Source organism: Pteropus vampyrus, unplaced genomic scaffold (assembly GCF_000151845.1).
Source record: "Pteropus vampyrus isolate Shadow unplaced genomic scaffold, Pvam_2.0 Scaffold10, whole genome shotgun sequence".
NCBI lineage: Eukaryota > Metazoa > Chordata > Mammalia > Chiroptera > Pteropodidae > Pteropus > Pteropus vampyrus.
The window spans coordinates 13,364,152-13,381,254 of record NW_011888791.1 but is presented as its reverse complement, the minus strand read 5'-3'; the positions used below and the strand labels follow the sequence as shown (position 1 = coordinate 13,381,254).

At 34.2% G+C, this 17,103-nt stretch overlaps 1 protein-coding gene across 11 annotated transcripts in view; it reads left to right on the top strand.

Moving 5' to 3' along the window:
* Nucleotides 1-17,103, top strand: part of MIPOL1 (mirror-image polydactyly 1) — a 263,509-nt gene that overhangs the window by 63,768 nt on the left and 182,638 nt on the right. For 10 of the 11 annotated variants that reach the window (XM_023522262.1, XM_011376476.2, XM_023522283.1 and 7 more), the window contains 2 exons: nt 12,245-12,278; nt 12,538-12,708. In XM_023522262.1, the coding sequence (XP_023378030.1) occupies nt 12,245-12,278; nt 12,538-12,708 (205 nt within the window). The remainder of the gene's footprint in view (nt 1-12,244; nt 12,279-12,537; nt 12,709-17,103) is intronic. The other variant, XM_023522270.1, reaches the window with a different exon arrangement.

Here is a 17,103-nt window from a genome sequence, read left to right as displayed (position 1 = left end):
GAATCTAAAACTCTTTGATTGTCATAGTAAGGTAACAGATTTTTCTTCTGTGTTTTTTTCTAAAAGTTATAAATGTTATATTTTACATTTAGGTCAGTAATCCATTTTGAGTTCATTTTTGTATAAGGTACGTGGTACTTGTGAAGATTTTTGTTGTTTTTTGCATATGGACATCCATTTATTCCAGCACCATTTGTTGAAAAGGATATCATTTCTCCATTAAATTTTCTTCGTACCTTTGTCAAAAATCAGTTGACTATATTTGCATGAGTTAATTACTGGACTTTCTGTTCTGTTCCATTGATCTATGTGTCTATCCCTTTGCCAATACCATACAGTCATTCTTATTTTTCAACTGGAGTTGACATTCAATATTATTTTATATTTGTTTCAGATACAACATAGTGGTTAGACATTTATATAACTTATGAAGTGATCCCCTCAATTAGTATAGTACCTACCTGGCACTATACATAGTTATTACAGTATTATTGACTGTATTCCTTATGCCATACTTCCTCTCTGTGACTATTTTCTAACTACCAATTTGTATGTCTTAATCCCTTTACTTTTCTTAACCAGCCTCCAACCCCCTTCCCATGTGGCAATCATATTTGTTCTCTGTCTATGAGTGTGTTTTCATTTTGTTCGTTTATTTTGTTCTTTAAATTCCAAATGTAAGTGAAATCATATGGTATTTGTCTTTCTCTGTATGACTTATTTCACTTAGCATAATACCGTTTAGGTCCATCCATATAGTTGAAAATGTTAAGGTTTCATTTTTTTTCTTGACTCAGTAATATTTCATTACACACACACACACACACACACACACACACACACACACACACACACACCCCACAACTTCTTTATTTAATCATCTATTGATGGGCACTTAGGTTGCTTCCATATCTTGGCTGTTGTAAATAGCACCGCAGTGAGCATAGGGGTGCTTTTCAAATTAGTATTTTGGTTTTCTTCAGATAAATACCCAGAAGTAGAATTGCTGGGTCATAAGGTAGTTCTGTTTTGAATTTTTGAAGGAACCTGAAAACTGTTTACCATAGTAGTTGTACCGACTTGCAGTCCCACCAACAGTGTATGAGAGTTTACTTTTCTCCACATCGTTACCAATGCTTGTTGTTTTTTGATTTATGGCTATCCATTCTGATATCTTTTTTTTCTGAGGTGATATCTCATTGTGGTTTTGCATTTCTCTGATTATTAGTTAACATTGAGCATCTTTTCATATGTCTGTTGGCCATTTGTGTGTCCTTTTTGGAGAAATGCCTATTCAGGTCCTCTGACCATTTTTTAATTGGGTTGTTTGTCTTTTTGATGTTGAGTTGTATGAGTTTTTTATAAATTTTGGATATTAACCCCTTATCAGATGTATCATAGGCAATATCTTTTCCCATTCGATGGGCCGTCTTTTTGTTTTATTGATGGTTTCCTTTGCTTTGCAAAAACTTTTTAGTTTGATGCAGTCCCATTTGTTTATTTTTCTTTTCCCTCACCCGAGAAAATATATCAGAAAAAATATCATACTAAGAGCAATATCAGAGAGGTTACTGCCTGTGTTTTCTTCTAGGAGTTTTATGATTTGGGGTCTTATATTTAAGTCTTTAATTCATTTCAAGTTTGTTCTTATATATGGTGTAAGTAGGTGGTCCAGTTTCATTTTTTTGTATGTATCTGTCCAGTGTTACCAACACCATTTATTAAATAGACTGCCTTTACCCCATTATGTTTTCTTGCCTCCTTTGTCATGGATTAAAGGACTACGCAGGTGTGGATTTATCTCTGAACTCTCTATTCTGTTCCATTGATCTCTGTGTCTGTTTTTATGCCAGTACCTTGCTGTTTTGATTATTATTGGCTTGTAGTATAGTTTGGTATTAGGTAGTGTGATACCTCCTCCAACTTTGTTCTTTTTCAGGATTGCCGTGGCTATTTGGGGTCTTTTATGGTTCCATATAAATTTTAGGATTATTTGTTCTAGTTCTGTCAAAAATTTTGTTGGTATTTTCATAGGAATTTACTTAAATCTATAGATTGCTTTAGGTAGTATGAACATTTTAACGGTTAATTATTTCTGTCCATGAGCACAGTATTGTGTATTCTTCCATTTATTTAAATATTCATTTTCTTTCTTCGATTACATAATTTTCAAGAACAGGTCTTTTACCTCCTCGGATAAATTTATTCCTAGGTATTTTATTGTTTTTGATGAAATCGTAAATGGGATTTTGTTAATTTCTCTCGTGTTAATTCATTATTGGTGTATAAGAATGCTACTAATTTCTGAATATTAATTTTGAATTCTGCTACTTTACTGAATTCATTTATCAGTTCTGAAATAATTTTTGCTGGAATCTTTAGGGGTCTCTGTATATCATATAATGTTCTCTGCAAAAAATGAGTGTTTTACTTCTTCCTTTCCAATTTGGACACCTTTTATTTATTTTACTTGCCTGATTGCTGTGGCTAGGACTTCCAACATTATGTTGAAAAAAAGTAGTAAAAGTAGACATCCTTATCTTATTCCTGATCTTAAGGAAAACACTTTTAGCTTTTTCCCCTTGAGTATTATGTTAGCTATGGGTTTATTGTCATCTGTGGCCTTTATTATGTTGAAATATGTTCCCTCCATTCCCACTTTGCTGAGAGCTTTTATCATAAATGGATGCTGGATTTTGTCAAATGCTTTTTTTGCATCTATTAATATAATTATATGATTTTTATCCTTCATTTTGTTTATTTGGTGTATCACATTAATTGATTTGTAGATATTGAACCAAACTTGCATCCCAGAAATAAATCCCACTTGATCATGGTGTGGATATGTTTAATGTATTGCTGATTTCACTTTCCTACTGTTTTTTTTGTGGATTTTTGCATCTATATTCACTAGGGATATTGGTCTATGATTTTGCTTTGTAATGTCTTTGTCTGGTTTTGGAATCAGGATAATACTGGCCTCATAAAATGAGGTTGAGAGTCTTCCCTCTCCTTGAATTTTTTGGAATCATTGAGAAGGATAGGTGTTAATTCTTCTTTGAGTATTTGGTAAAATTCACCTGTGAAGCCATCTGGTTCAGGGCTTTTGGTTTTGGTGGGTTCTTTGTTTACTTATTCGATTTTGTTAGCAGTAATCAACTGGTTCAAATTTTTTGTTTCTTCTTGACGCAGTCTTCGAAGAATGTATGTTTCTAGGAATGTATTCATTTCTTCAATATTGTCTAATTTGTTGGCATACAATTGCTTGTAGCATTATCTTATACGCTTTGTATTTCTGGGGTGTCAACTCTCACTTCTCTTTCATTTCTGATTTTGCTTATTTGGGTCATCTCTTTTTTTCTTGATGAATCTGGTTAAGATTTATCAGTTTTGTTTATCTTCTCAAAGAACCAGCCCTTGGTTTCATCGATCTTTCGTAGTGTTTTTTTAGACTCTATTTTATTTATGTCTACTCTGATCTTTATTATTTCTACTCACATTGGACTTTGTTTGCTGTTGTTTTTTTAATTCCTTTAGGTGTAAGTTTAGATTGTTTGAGATTTTTCTTGTTTCTGTAGGTAGGCCTGTATTGCTATAAACTTCCCTCTTAGGAATGGTTTTGCTGTGTCCCATAGATTTTGAGTCAATGTGTTTTCATTTTCATTTGTCTCAACATAATTTCTGATTTTTTCTTTGATCTCATTGTTAACCCATTCATTGCTTACTAGCATGTTATTTAGCCTCCAGGTGTTTGTGTATTTTTCACTTTTTTTCTTGTAGTCGATTTCTAGTTTCATATTATTGTGGTCAGAGAAGACACTTGATATGATTTCAGTCTTCTTAAATTTATTGAGACATGTTTTGTGGCCTAACATGTGGTCTTTCTTGGAAAATGTTCCATTTGCAATTGAGAAGAATGTTTATTATGCTGCTTTGGGGTGAAATGTCAGTCGACATTTGCTTTATATATTTAGGTGCTCCTATGTTAGGTACATAAATGTTTATTACGGTTACGTCTTCTTGTTGGATTTACTCCTTTATTATTTTGTAATGTCCTTCTTTGTCACTTATTATAGCCTTCATTTTAAAGTCTATTTTGTCTGCTATAAGTATTACTATTCCAGCTTTTTTTTTTTTTCATTTTTATTTGCATGAAATGTCTTTCCCATCCCTTTACTTTCAGTCTGTGTGCGTCTTTCAATCTGAAGTGGGTCTCTTGTAGACAGTATATGTATTGGTCTTGTTTTCTTATCTATTCAACTACTCTATGTCTTTTGATTGAAACATTTAATCTATTTACATTTAAAGTGATAATTGATAGGTACATAGTTATTGCCATTTTATTATTCATATTTATTTCCACCCCTCCCCCTTCCTTTTCTTAAAGAAGTCCCTTTAAAATTTCTTGTAATATTGGTTTGAGGGTGGTGAATTCCTTCAGCTTTTGCTTATCAGGGAAGCTCTTCATCTTACCTTCAATTTTGATTGATAGTTTTGCCGGGTATAGTAGTCTTGGTTGTATTTCCTTTATTTTCATCATTTTGAATATTTCTTGCCAGTCTCTTATGGCCTATAAAATTTCTGTTGAAAAATAAGTTGACAGTCTTATGGGAGCTCCCTTGGAGGTAACTAATGCTTTGTTCTTGATGCTTTAAGATTCTCTTTGTTTAATCTTTGGCATTTTAATTACGATGTGTCTTGTTGTGGGCCTCTTTGAGTTCATCTTGTCTGAGATTCTCTGTGCTTCCTGGACCGTATGTCTGTTTTCTTTGCCAGGTTATGGAAGTTTTCAGTCATTATTTTTTCAAATGAGTTTTCAGTTCCTTGCTTTCTCTGTTCTCCTTCTGGTACCCTTATAATGCAAATGTTGTTACACTTGATGTTGTCTCAGGAGTCCCTTAAACTTTCCTTAGTTTCTGAATAATTTTTTCTTGTTTTCTGTTCCCATTGGGTGTTTTCTGCTACTTTTTCTTCCAGATCGCTAATTTGAACCTCTGCTTCATCTAATCTACTGTTGATTTCTTCTAGTGTAGTCTTCGTTTCAGTTATTGTATTCTTCATTTCTGACTGTATTTTTAATGGTTTCTTTGTCCTTTTTTTATGTTTATTATCTCTTTGTTGAAGTTCTCACTGAGATCATCAATTTTTCCTTTAAGTTCATTGAACATCTTTATAACCAGCAATTTGATCTCTATATCTGGTAGATTGCTTGCCTTTATTTCATTTAGTTTTGTTTTCTGGAGTTTTTTCCTGTTCTTTCATTTGGACATGTTTTTTTGTTTTCTCAGTTTGGCTTCTTTATTTTTTTTTTTTGTATTAGATAGATCTGGTATGTCATTCTGTTTTGGCCGGGTGGCCTTATGTATTAGGTGTCCTGTGTGGCTTATTGGTACATTCTGCCTGAACACCTGCGCTGGGTGCTCCAGGAGTATCCCTTGTGTAGGTTGTCTGTGCTCTCCTATTGTAGTTGATCCTTGATTTCTATTGGCACGTCAGTGGGTGGGATTGACTCTCAGGCTGACTGGCGGTGAGGATTCACCACACCCACAGGGTATAAGCTGCTTTGTGGGGATTGACCTCATGGAGTGAGATTCACCCCAGTGTGTTCACACCCTTTTGGTGTGCCTCTTATGGGGCTAATCAGGCGGTGTTCTGTTGTGGTCTGATGCCAGGCTCCAGGTGTATTGGTTCTGGGGCCCCTTGGGAGGGGCTCCCATGCAGTTGTGGCCTGTGACCAGCATGGAGCTACCTGGTAGAAGCTACAAAGCTCTTTGCAGCTGGTCACTCATTGTGTTGGTACTAGAGGCACATAGAAGAAGCCAAGCTGTGAACCTGAGCCAGCTGCACCAGCTCGAGCCTGGAGAAGCTCAGCAGAAGGCCCAAGGCACCCAAAGTCCTTAGGCTTCTGCTGGCTGCTCGTAAGGCTCAGCAACTGAATGAACCTCAGGTGATACTTGAATTGGGTGAGGCAGGATCCCAGGAAGTCACCAGGGTGGCTCAAGTAGTTTTTATCAGGTTAGTGCAAATTCAGATATTGTGCCAATGCTGCTGAGCCTGTGGCCATTTGCAAATGTCTTAAATCTCACTGAGGCTATTCACTGCCCACCTTGGGCCTGCAGACCCCAAGATTTGTTCACAAATCTACAGCTCCAGCTGGGGCTGGTTGCCTACCATCGGAATGGTAATTGTCTTCGGAGGCGCTCAGGAGCCAAGGCCTGTTGACTGCTGCTGAAAGAGCCTCCTACTAAGATGCCAAGGTGTGACTGGTTACCTGGCCAAGAATATGCCTCTGGAAGTTTGAGAGTTGGTTGGGGTGGGGTTCCAGAGAGTCACCAGGGTAAGCAAGCAGAGTTTACCAGGCCAATGCAGATTCAGATTTGGCCGTGTTGCGGGGAAGGCTCAACTCTGGCGAGATGGCACCCGCCTATAGGCTGCACAAGAGGAGGGTTCAACGCAGGGATAATGGCAGCTTTCCCTCCAACCCTCACCCTGAAACCACACAACTCAGTCTTTTCTTATATGTCTCTGGTGCCCCTGGAGCTCCTGTCTCTCTGCTTGAGAGTGAGTCTGTACATAGGCCCTTTAAAGGGATATCTGGGTTTCCAGCCTTCTGTCTCACCTGAACAGACAGAATCCCCACTGATTTTTACTGCTAGATTTGGTGGGGACTTCTTTTCCTGGCATTCAAACTCTGGGCTGGGAAGCCCTAGTGTGGGGCTGTGGCCCTTTGCTACTCCAGGGGGACCTTTGCAGCCCATTTCACATCTCTTCCCCTTCTTCCAGCCTCAATGTCGTCTCTTCTTTATATCCTTAGTAACAGTAGTTATGTTCAGCTAGTCTTCAGATGGTTTTTCAGGTTGATTGTTCTATAATTTGATTGTAATTTTAATGTGGTCATGGGAGGTGGCAAGCACAGCAGTAACCTACTCTACCATCTTGACCAGAACTCCCAAACTGTGAAGTCTCACACAGTCTTAATTACTGAATCTTTATAGTAAGTCTCAAAATTGGATAATATCAGTCCTCTACTTTTGCTTGTTTATTGTAGAATAGTTTTGGCTATTCTAGTACCTGTGCTCTGCCATATATATTTTAGAATCAGTTTGCTTTTATCTACAAAAACAGTTGCTGGAACCAGATGTTTTTAAACATTCTTTTCAAAGTAGATACTTTTTTTTCTTTCAGTATTGCCTCCACTCTAACTTTATAACTCTTCTTAGGGGATTTTCAAGTACTGTTTCATTCAGTTTGTCAACTGCCACACCGTACTATATTTACATGTAATTTATGACCATAAATCTTGTTACCTTATTGATCACCAATTTTATTTATGAAATTTGCTTTTAAATAGATTTTATTGATTTTCAGAAATGAAATTTACTCCCAAAAGATAACATCTGTTTTTTCATACAATAACACAACTCATTGAGGTAGGTGATATTCATGTTTTATAAGTGAAAAAACTTCGAGTGGTTGACTGGTAGCTCAAAGAGTCAGAGTCAGTCAATTACACATTACAGGACTTGGTCTATCTCAGACTTACACAGGCAACTCAAACTTAGCAACTAAAATGGAATTTATAATGTATTAATTCATTCTTAAAACTGTGTTCTTCGTGGTCCCTATCCTAATCAGTGGCACAACCATCTACCTATATATCCAAACTGAAACTTTTTTATCAGAACCCTGATTAAATTAGTCTTCTTCGTTTTTTTCATTCTGTCTTTTTAATTGATGTGTCTCAATTGAACTTATCTTTCTTTAATTTTTTTTACCCCCATTGCCCATCTACTTTAATTTGTACATGTATTTGTTACAGTTTTTATTACAATATATTAAAATTAGGATTTCTTAAGTAGAGCCTTTTTCATTTTGTTCTTTGTAGCTTTTGTTCTAAGGGAGAAATGAGAAAAGAAAAGGAAAACACTCAATCCCAAACCTTTTCTTTTAGTTAATTAATTTATTCAATAAATATTTATTGAATATATATTATGTGTCAGGTACAGTTCTATTTGCTCAGAACACAGCATTATTGTCCCAGTTTAGTTAAGAAGATAGACATTAAGTAAATAATTACATAAATACTTAAAATAATATTAACCGATGCAATCAATTATTGGTTTCTAGGAACAGTTTATAGTCAGATCTTACGATATTATAATCTAGGGGTACAGGTGGAGGGATCGGGAAGAACCATACATAAGAAGGAAGACTAACAACAACAAAGATTAATATGTTAGCATCATTTTAAATGGCACTGTGGAGGTTTCTTTCTACTCAGCTGAAGTCTGTGGGTTCTGAACTTTCAATGGTGTATTTTAAACTAAATCCTTGTTAAGATAAAACCGGTTTATAACAGCTTTAGTTGATGGAAAGGCACATTCGGAAGATTAAGTATAGGTTGACATTATAAATAGATTATTTCACATCTATTTTTGTTTTCATTCCTTGTTTTTTCTTCCTATAATCTTTAAATTCCTTCTGTCTTTTTTCTCTTTGCCACTTCTGACTTAACTTTGCATCTTTCTGTATAATGTCTATCTTGTCTTATTACTCTACCACTTCTCTGCCTTCCCTTACCCCTTGAATCTTCAGTGCTTTTGTCTTTTTTACTTTTATCCACAAATAGGAAAAAAGTAAAAAGAATTCAAGTTAAAATGACTTACATATACATACTAACATAGACAAGTTTGCGTATGTATATTCTAACTTTTGAGAACACGATACATTTTTTCAGTCTCTTTGTTGTTGGTATATTTTTTAACATATTAAAGATGGCACTATATAAAAATGAGACTTAGAGAGTAAAAACAAACAATTTATAATTTTCTGATTAGCCTATCACTAGTTCTTTTTATCATTTGAGGGCAAAGTTTAGCTTATTCCCATGGAACTGGTGAATGACTATAGGTTCAGAAAAGAAAGACATAAAAGACATGATATCGAGTGATTTAGGGATAAATCAAGAAATGTGACATTTCATACATGGGTCTTTTCACTTAGAGTGCAAGGTTGTCAGTCATAAGTTGCATGGTATAGGAAATCAATTGAAGCTTGAGCCCATGGACATTTACTTCAGCAAAATTCTTACTAATTATCATGACTGTGTCTAGTTACACTGTTGTAGGCATAAATTAGAGTTTATAAAAGGTTGAGGTTCTTTTGTGTAATTGTAAACCTTATATTAATGATATATAATTTATAGTTTCTCAGTTATATTTTGAATAACACTATTCTTTATTAAAGCAGTGAAGTTTTATATGCTATATATGCTACTAGTAAGCCTTAAACCTAAAAAGTCATTTTATATGGAAAATTGAATATCCTATATAGCTGATTTAAAATGTCTTATGTTTTTCTAAAGATTGATTTTTTTGGTCTAATTTTTATGTTTTCTTAAGTAATACATTTAAGTGATATGGTAGGATTGAATTTAACTTTCTGAAAACTGCTTTTTTTGATGACTAATCTTTAACTAGATATTGAATGATCCAGCTCAGGAAAACATGTCAAATATACTGAATTGGCACTTACAGAGTATTAACATCAAAGATCTGGTCTCATTTTTTAATGTTCTATATCAGTGATCAGCAAAGAAGGACCTATCGCCTGTTTTTGTAAATAAAGTTTTATTGGAACACAGCCACACTTGTTTATGTGTCTGTTACCTGTGCATGTTTTTACACTACAAAGGCAGGGTTTAGTAGCTGTGACAGTGAACATACGGCAAAGTCTAAAATACTGTCTGATCCTTTATAGAAAAAGTTTGCTGATCTCTGCTCTGTATAATCTAGTTGAGATTAAATTATGGCGTAGTTGATCTTTGATATCTGTACAAGTATTCCCTGAGACTTTTAAAGGAATACAAGTAGAGAAATACAAGTATTGGCTTTTTCTCTTTCCAAATTCATGTTTGTATCAAACTTGTTTCTGTGTAAATTTTCAAGTGTCAAGTTAATCATTTGTTTATTAGTTTATTTTTCCCTTAATGATCATTTATTACTATACTTACTTCAATTATAAATTCTAATAATAAAGCAAAATTGTGATCCAGATGCTAAGTGGTTGACTTGGATTATTAATGCCCTGCATGTCAGACTTGGCATTGTTACCAAACCTGTTTCAGATTCATTCATCAAAAGGATAAATCCCGACATTTTATGTACTTTTAAGGGCAATCACATACATTATTTATAGTCTTAATATTAAATTCATGTGCTAAAGATTTAGTATAATCTTTAATAAGAAAATTTGATTTTAATTTTTAAAACATTGTATTTGTTAGTGAGGAATTTTAATATTAGACTAAATTCAATTATCTTAACCATATCCTGTTAAAAAATGCTAATTTAAAGCATTGAAATGCTTTCCTTTTCTCTATTAAAATAAAAATTCTTCACATTGCAGTACATGAGAAAAACCTAAAAGTATTATATAGAAAACCACACACTTTTTGTTGTGTTGATTATTTGGAATACACATATTAGGTAACCTGCCTATACTGTTATTTTCTTCCTGATCATATGTAATTCTTTGAAATGGAAAAGGGAAATTTATAACCTTGAGAACTAAATTTTTTTTTGCAAAAGTTCCCAGTAACCTACCAATCTAAATGTTTAATTTTCATGTATCTTTTCATATTTTAAATGATCAAGTTTAATAAATTAATTATGGAGTTTATAAAAATTTAAACTGAATCTTCTTTGGCAGTTGCCATAATCAACTCTTAGTTTTATTTCATCCAAAAAGAACATCAAGGTAAATATTCCTCACATATATGGCTTCCTTTAAAATCATATTAAGCCAACTGATGCTTAAATGCCACTGATGTTCTTCACATACTTTTACCTGATCATAAATAAGTGTAAGAATTTTGTTATCTTATACTTTTCTACTGTGTTTTTTAATTGAGTAAAAAAGAAGTGATTATCTTCATAGTTCTTATAGAACAAGTTTTTTTATGAAGCAAGAGATTTGAAAACGATTTATTTTGGGAGAAAAAAGATAAAATATGAGAGTGTTTTTGCCCTTGTTGAAATGTGAATCCAAGTGGACATTAGTAGTTTAAAATACATTAAGTTTATGTAATTCAAAATTACCATACCTTCCTGTTAACTTATACTACTTAAATATGTGTCGGAATAGTTTTTTGATATGTTTATTTTATTCTGTTTAAAATACAATGTTCTAAAATTTATACTTTTTCTTCATCAATGTAGCTGTTTCATTGAACTGTAAGGTTTGGAAAAATTTTGTAACAAATTTATTAAGTGTCTTCTTTCATCTTTTCCTAGTATCGTGTGTCGGGGGCGGTAGGTGTTAAATGTTAACTCATAGAAACATAGAAATAGGGCTTGAAAAACCAGGAACCTGGATATCTAAAGTTTTTAGTTCAATTTTAAAAAAATTGAGGCCATTTCTAAAATTCACATCATTTAGAAATACTCATTATAGATTTTCATTTAATTTGCCCAATTTAGTGGTTGCCTAAATAATAGACGGTTTCTAAGATGGGTCATTTAAAGTTTTTTTTTTATGTTACCTCTACAGCATTTCTTCAATTCACCAACATTACCAATCATTTCAGTAAGCACTATAATTCTTATAAGACAGAATGCATTTTTGAGGGGAACCAATTTGCTTTCTTTGTCCTTAAATTGAATAATTCTGTGTATATTATGAAAAAGAGAAAATGACATTAGTCATCTAAAAATGTTCAGTTTTGGTCAGCCTTTCTATATAGTATACTTGTTTTAACAAATAAGTAGCAGCAGGAGATTTCAGGTCAAATGTAGTGATAATTATTTATCGCTGCTTTTGAGGTAACAGTTAAATTTTATAATAAAAATACTTGCCTTGTTTTATTTGTGATGATGTCCAAAAAACAGAGGAAGCACAGTTTCTGTTAAGCATTGAAAGTCCAGGAATAAATATAATGATGAGAATGAGTATGTCTATCACTGGGGAACTTTCTTCATCTAAGCACATATGAACAATTGATCCTTGTAGTCATATATAGCAGTAAACATTAATAACTTAACAGTCTGAAGTCAGTGCAGAAGATACGGAGCATTATTGAAAGATAGAGTCGAGCAGGTGGCACTTTAATATGTTCGGTGTCATGGTTGACTCTAAAGACTAGTCGAATGAAATTACTTGAGGTTCTAAAGATTTAAAAAGCGAACTCATTTTGCTGCACTAAGGAAATGCTACTGATCAGGCTTTCTGTGTCCCTTTTTTCTAGGCTAGAAAATATTAACCCTGAAGAAAATGACATGGTAAGCCATTCTCTGAGGAGATTTCTTGATGTCAGTCTTATATCTTAGAGGCTTAAGTTCAATTGAGTGGGTTTCAAGAACTAAGATGTGGGAAAAAGAAGAATTGACACACTAATAATGTACATCTTTGCTGCAATATGAAAATTCAATAACTTCACTCAGTCAATTTACAATTCACATGTGCCTATTAATTAAAACCCTATATTAAATAAAATATATTAAAACTTCATGTCTGACTAACATATAATGGTGTTGGTAGACATTACAGGACTTACTGAACAGAATAAACAATGCAGACACAGGCATAGCTATTCAGAAGAATGGAGCTATAATTGTGGATAGAATCTACAAGACCAAAGCATGTAAAAAGAGAATAACTGCAGAAGAAATGAATGCAGTGATAGAAGAACGGGATGCTGCTTTGTCTCAGGTAACTGACTATATCTGTAAAAGCATCTACTACCATTTCCCCCTCCTCTTTACCATTAAAAAATTACTTTCCCCACATATTCTTAATTTAAATGAGTTCTTAGCAGATAAGTAATACCACAATGATAGATGTATTAATCACGTTTTGTTATTCTTCAAAATGTCCTCGTTTCTTAATAAACTGTTAACCTGTCATAAAAAAAACATAGTTTTTTTATTTAAAATAATTACTCATATATGAGACATCTTGAGTCACAGTTTTGTGAGGACTGAGATTATGTCTTTTATTATTATTTTATTCCCAGTGCCTAATCCAGTGCCTTTTAGTAAGTACTGATAAATGAATCAAATTATTAGTGTATTCTTTTCTGACATCACACCTTACTGCTCTAACTGAAACCTAGTTGCCTCCCTGAGGCTACTGCTTCCGCTTCAGTCCTCTCAGGTAGTGATTGTATTTCCACCCAAAGCAGTTATACCAATGGACGTGAAGGCTTGTTCTTCATTAGTGTGTTTAGATTGTTGTTCCTTTTTTTCCTCTCTAAAGACCTTAGAAGCTTATGCATCAGATTTTACCACCCGGTACACACTCTTATGTTGCTTCCCTCATTTCTTAAGGATTTTAGGGTCCATTTCATTGTCCCTCTCTTCAGACTATGCCTTTCATGATTGATGATGATTTAAATATCTATGTAGATGATTCTTTCAACATCCCAGTGTCTCATCTTGAATTTCTCTCCTCCAGTCATCGTGTATTCTACACTTCTTCCGCTGTCACCCTATGGTCATATCCTGTTCTCGGTCATGGTCAGTCTCAATTTCAAGCATCCTACTTTCTGACCACCACTTACTATCTTTCCAGCTCACTTACTCTCAAACTCTGACTATAGCAAATTTTCAACTCCATTAGTATCTTTTCCATTGATCTTACTCCCTGTTTTCCTATCCCTCCAGCCTCTCATGTCCTCACTTCCCTGTTTATCTAGCTTAGGTTTCATGGCTCACTCTAATTATCAACAATTTGCATTTAATATGACCTTGGTTCTCTTGGCCCTCTCTTTGTCCTACTCACCTGGCAAAACCTAAGCTTTATAAATTTAACTTTCCGCCTCTCTACACTTTCACAGCTTTATATGGCAGGAGAATGTCACACAAGTTTGCCAAATGTACTTACCTTAAATTCATGGCTCCTGTCTTCAGATAGGCCCTTGGTGTTATCTGATAATCTTTTTGCTTTTTGTTAGTCCATCCTACTTCCCTTTAGAGGCCAATTTTCTCTTCTCCCTTCTTCTTAGGTACCCACCCTCCCCTAAGAAATGCTATCTCCACCGTTTCATCCACCAGCCCACCTGCATTTGCACCCGTATGCTCTGCCTTTTCCAGTTTCTGTCTTTCTTTTACTACATGCATGTGTTTAAGGACAACCTCTCTGTTTCCACAGTAGTTGACATCTTTTCTTGCCTGCGTAAGGTTATCACCTAACCAGTTGTCCCTTTTCTCTTCTACTTCATGCCGTGTTTCCTACTAGTTCATTTCTGTCACTATCTAAAATGCTTTATTATCTTCCATGGAAGCTGGGTGGAAGTTTTGGTTAAGCCTTAGTCTATTTGTGGTTTACTGCTGCATTTTTGTACTTCCCAAACTGAGAGCTGTGTATTCACTAGGGCCCTACTCCTGGCAGATCCTGTATTCTAGTGTTTGTCTCTTCAGCATTGTAAGACTGGAATACTCCATTATTCTTTTCAAAGAGTTTAGGGTTTAGCTTTTTAATTTCTCACTCTGTATAGGTCTGGGATTAACAAATGCCTTGAGGTGGCATTCTCAAATCTCAAATTTTGTCACTTCAGCTCTGTATAACTGCCAGAAGCATAGATAATTTCTCTGTCCGCCAGGAGTCCTCTGTGTAGTCAAAGCCTGATTTCTCAGCCCCTTGCCAATGCCTTGAATCTTTAAAACTCAGGCGGGAAATGACTGCACATCTTCAAATCTCCTCTCTCCAATTAACCCTTCTTAAGAATTTTAGTCGCTCATGTTATTGTCGTAGCAGCAGCCTTCTTATGTCTTTTAAACAGATGATTTTAAAATTTAATCTGGCTTTCCTTGTTTTGGGTTGGAGCATTATTCTGCCACAAATGATTCCATCCTATCTAGATGTGGAGATCTGACATTTATCTTCAGTTTAGAATGGGAAAAATTCCTTAAACTTTTAAAATGGGCAACTGTTTTTTACCACGTTGTACCCTACCAAGTGTATTCAGTCTTGGATCAACGTATTGTTGTAGAAGAGATAGCCAAAACTAATTTTATGTGCTTGGAAATAATCATAACATAAATTCAAACATTTGATTTTCTAACCATTTATTTTCTTGTTAACTAAGAATAAACACATAGAGCATAATTAAATATTGCTTGCCATTCGTTCCTTCTCCCTCTCTGTCCTTTGCCTATTGCCTCTCATAGTATAAAATATAAAGAAATCAATACTTGGTGGTATTTACCAACATGTCATTATTTAAAAATAGATATTTTCTATCACTGCAATATATTTATTAATCTCTATGTATGTATTTATTATGTTTTATGGAACAGTTCTTGTTTATTTTAATTTATATACTTGTCAAGCTTTCTGGCCCAAGTGGTATTCATTTTAATATTTATGTCATTACCAGCTTATAATTCTGAATGGAAACTTTTTGGCATGAATTTTTAAAAATAAGGTTTTTTATTTTGCAATAGTTTTAGATTTGCAGAAATGTTTCAAAGATAGCACAGTACAGAGTGCCCATGTGCCTTTTACCTAGTTTTGATTTCCCCTGAGTTTTGCCATTTCACATTACGTTTATCAAAATTAGGAAACCCACATTGGTACATTACTATTAATTTTAGACATTCTTCAGATTTTACCACTTTTTCAGTAAAGTCCTTCTGTTCTAAGATTCATCATGTCTCCCCAGTCTCCTCTGCCCTGTGACAGACAGCTTATTAGTCTTCCTTTTTTTTTACCGCCCATGCCTTTGAAGATACTGTTCAAATATTTTGTGGATTGTCTCTGACTTTGGGTTCATCTGACATTGTTCTTATGATTAGACTGAGATTTTGAGTTTTGGGAAAGAATTATGAGAAATTTCACCTTAATTTTAAAGCTGTTATTTGTATCAGATATTTTCTAATTTTACTATGTCTTCTGTGTGGTGCCCGTATAACTTTAATCCCATTCTATGTAGTTATTGGAAATCTTTAAATTCAGTGAGAACTTCTTGATTTCGATACATTTATTAACTTCCTTTATTTTTTAAATCAAGTTAAAATCATTCATTTACTTGAACTGGCCTTGTTAAAATCTTATCTTTTTTCAGATGAATCCCTATACTATTATTTATTCAAATTCTTCTTGTATATATTTTTCTATTACTTTTTTTAAGTTGAATTTATTGGGTGACATTGGTTAATAAAATTATACAGGTTTCAAGTGTACAATTCAATAATATGTTATATATATATATTGCATTGTGTGTTTACCACCCAAAGTTAAATTTTCTTCCATCACCATATCCCCTTTAACTTTATCTACCTCCCCTTTCACCCCTTCCCTCTACTAACCATTAAACTGTTGTCTGTGTCTATGAGTTTCTGGTTGTCTCGTTTGTTGCTTTCAGTTTTATATCCCACATATGAGTGAAATACTTTTTCTGTCGGACTTATTTTGCTTAGCATGATAATCTCAAGATCCATCCATGTTGTTGCAAATGGCAATGTTTTATCTTTCCTTATGGCTGAGTAGTATTCCATTGTATATATGCACCACACATTTATCCAGTCATCTATCGAAGGGCACGTAGGTTGTTTCCATATCTTGGCCACTATGAATAATGCTGCTTTGAACATTAGGGGGCACATACTTTTACAGATAAATGTTTTTAAATTTGGGGGGTACATACCCAGAAGAGGGATTACTGGGTCATATGGTAATTCTATTCTTATTTTTTTGAGGAACCTCCATACTGTTTTCCATAATGGCTGTACCAATTTACATTCCCACCAGCAGTGTATGAGGGTTCCTTTTCCCCCACAACCTCTTTAACACTTGTTGTTACTTGTCTTGTTGATGATAGCCATTCTAACAGGTGTGAGGTAATATCTCATTGTGGTTTTGATTTGCATTTCTCTAATAGCTAGTGAAGTTGAGTATCTTTTCATATGTCTGTTGGCCATTTATGTGTTCTCTAGGGAGAAGTGTCTGTTCAGGTCCTCTGCCCATTTTTTAATTAGGTCGTTTTGTTGTTATTGTATTAGTGTTTTATATACTTTGGATATCAGGCCCTTATTGGAGGCATTGTTTGCAAATTCTTCTCCCATTCAGTTGGTTGCTTCTTTGTTTTGCTGATGGTTTCTTTTG